The sequence below is a fragment of the Cyprinodon variegatus genome, unplaced genomic scaffold, assembly GCF_000732505.1.
Source record: "Cyprinodon variegatus isolate N-32 unplaced genomic scaffold, C_variegatus-1.0 Scaffold1401, whole genome shotgun sequence".
In the NCBI taxonomy this organism is placed as follows: Eukaryota; Metazoa; Chordata; class Actinopteri; order Cyprinodontiformes; family Cyprinodontidae; genus Cyprinodon; species Cyprinodon variegatus.
In genome coordinates this window covers 12390-14911 of record NW_015151854.1, presented here as the reverse complement: position 1 = coordinate 14911, position 2522 = coordinate 12390, and the positions used below count along the sequence as shown (strand labels likewise).

The 2522-nt window shown below is 44.5% G+C and overlaps 1 protein-coding gene across 1 annotated transcript in view; it reads left to right on the top strand.

Annotated features, from left to right (window-relative positions):
* Window positions 1-2522, top strand: part of LOC107103227 (integrin beta-5-like) — a 21916-nt gene that overhangs the window by 7504 nt on the left and 11890 nt on the right. Inside the window, exon 2 of the mRNA XM_015402803.1 lies at window positions 1360-1517. Within this exon, the coding sequence (XP_015258289.1) occupies window positions 1360-1517 (158 nt within the window). The remainder of the gene's footprint in view (window positions 1-1359; window positions 1518-2522) is intronic.

The window sequence follows — 2522 nt, the reverse complement described above, 5'->3', positions numbered from 1 at the left end:
GGTTGTCTTCTCCATTCAGAGGGCCCCCCTCCCTATATTTGCCTAGGGCCCCACATTTCCTAAATCCTCCCCTGGACTGGAGTCCATATTTCAGATTAAACTCTGAACTCTGGCTGAGATTAATCAAACCTAATCCTGAATATTTTTCAATCTCCTCTTCAGCTCCCATTGTGGAGGAAACTGACCTGTAATCCCTGCTGGACTCCGATGATGTTTGATCAGCTTCCATAGTTTCCTAATTAATCAATCAGCTTTCCTGTCGTATCGCTTAGAGCAGAACCAGGGAACAGATCCTGCTGGTTTTGATGAGCATTCGTTATCTTGGTTCATCTTCAGAACAACTGGGGATAAAATCTACAGATTAAAGTCTTTAACAGGTTGGCTGATCAGCTGATAGAACTCCCCATGAGGAGAGCAGCTATCTTAGGCTGAAGGAGATTTAGATCAACATGAAATATGAGAAAACTAAAGTTCTATGAATCATGTTATTGTAGCTCAGCTGCTCCAAGTCATTGTTTGTGATCAATAATGTGGAGAATGGTAGAAACCAAACCTTCTACTGTCGTTCTTCTTCTAACGTTTTCCTGGGTGATAAAAGTTCAGAAGCGGGTCACCGGGTAAAGGACGGCTCAGGTTGTTCTGGAAAAATCTATCATTTTATTCTATAGAGCTGGACAGTTATTGTTTGGAGGCCCTGAATCAATATTTCTCCGCACCCTCCACCACATCTGACTGGGGGTCAGTCAGCCGGGTGTCGGACGGGTCAGTCAGCCGGGTGTCGGACGGGTCAGTCAGCCGGGTGTCAGACGGGTCAGTCAGCTGAATATTGAGCTGTCTGACCCGTCAGACACCTGGCTGACAGGTCATTTAATCAGGTATCTAGCTGTCTTGACTAGTGAGCCGACTGTCAGACGGGTCAGTCAGCCGGGTATCGGGATGTCAGACTCTTTTCTATACCGGGTAACTTCAGTATCTCCGTTGCAGATAGAAGATCTGAAATGAACGATTTTACTTGATTTCCACTGATAGAAACTACTTTAGTTTGATTTATTCAGCATTTTTATTCACTTTGCTGTTTAGTGGATCTTTCTGCAGGCGTGAAGGAATAAACTAAACATTAAACATTCACATTTAAGACTTCAAAGATATAAAACAGTCTGTATGAGATTTTATTCCAGCCATGGGAACAATAATTGGTTCTGTTGAAATGTTGGTTTCGGGTTACGAGTCGACAGTTCTTCTCGCTGTGGATCCGTTTCAGCGTCGTTCTCTGGTGTTGAACTGTTACAGGAACCACTTCCTGTTTGTCCGCCTGCAAATCAAACGTCCTCCATCGGTTTGAGCCCTAAAACCTCTGAGATGTCAGGTGTTGTTTCTCCTGTTTCTACTTTTGTTCTCCTCCAAACTTTGCCGCTGATCTTCTCCTCCCAGGTCTGAACGTCTGTATGAGCGGCAGCGCCACGTCCTGCGAGGAATGCCTCCTGATTAACCCCAGCTGCGCCTGGTGCGCCCAAGAGGTGAATGACCGCCACCCTGCAGACACCTGTAGGGCGGAAATCTGTTTAGGAAGTTTGAACAAGCAGGCGAATCATTTTAAATGCAGTTTTTCTGGTTTAAGAAGCCTGTTTTTTTTTTCAGAATCCTGAGTTTTTTAATATTTGATTGAGAGTCGGGAGCTTTTTCATCTCCAGATGTGGTTGTGATGTTTCTAGAAATGGAGGACGCTCTATGAAGCGTGTTTTAGATATAAAAGGTCTGACAGTGGTGCTCTAAAGCCAAAACAGAACGATCCAGTTTTCCGGATGGGGCAGATTGGAAGGTTGTAGCTGCTTCAGCGGTGATGGAGTCCAAAATGGCCTCCTGAGCTGCAGCAGCAGGTGGAGGAGGAAGATGAAGAACTGTTCAGTTTAGAAACAAAAGTCGAATCAGTCGATTTATATCTATAACGCTAGCTGTCGTCTCAAGGCCCGTTACAGAGGCGGTTAGTGGATCCAGTTGGATGAATCCACAACCAGTTAAATCTGCTGGTGAAGATTCTCAGTCATCCAGGTCAGAGTCAATCCAAAAAAGTTAAAAAACAATCCACTGGACTTGGTTTCCAAGTTTGAAGACGTTTCTCTTCCATCGAGGAACATTTTTCAATTCAAAATGTCAGAAATAGCGTTTAGTTCCAGGTTTAATCCAGCAGCCCAACAAAGCCTGGTTTTTGTTTAGAAAACATGCAAATTGAACCAGATGAACGGGTCCACCCCTTTGGAAAGGGGGTGGTTTGGCTTCTTTGTTAACCTGCAATGCTCCATACCTGCATTGATCTGCAGACACTCCATTCATATTAGGTCTGGGGGTTTGTCTTTAGGATGCACTAGTCTCTGTTTAAGGGTGTGTTTGGTTTGAAATGTGCTGGGATTTTGTGTTTGGTGAAAATCGTCTCGAGTCTCCAGCAACATATGGGATAGAGATGTTTTTGCGTTAAATTTTCTCACCGTTATGTTCTGCTGCGGGTACGGAAGAGGATTAGGGCC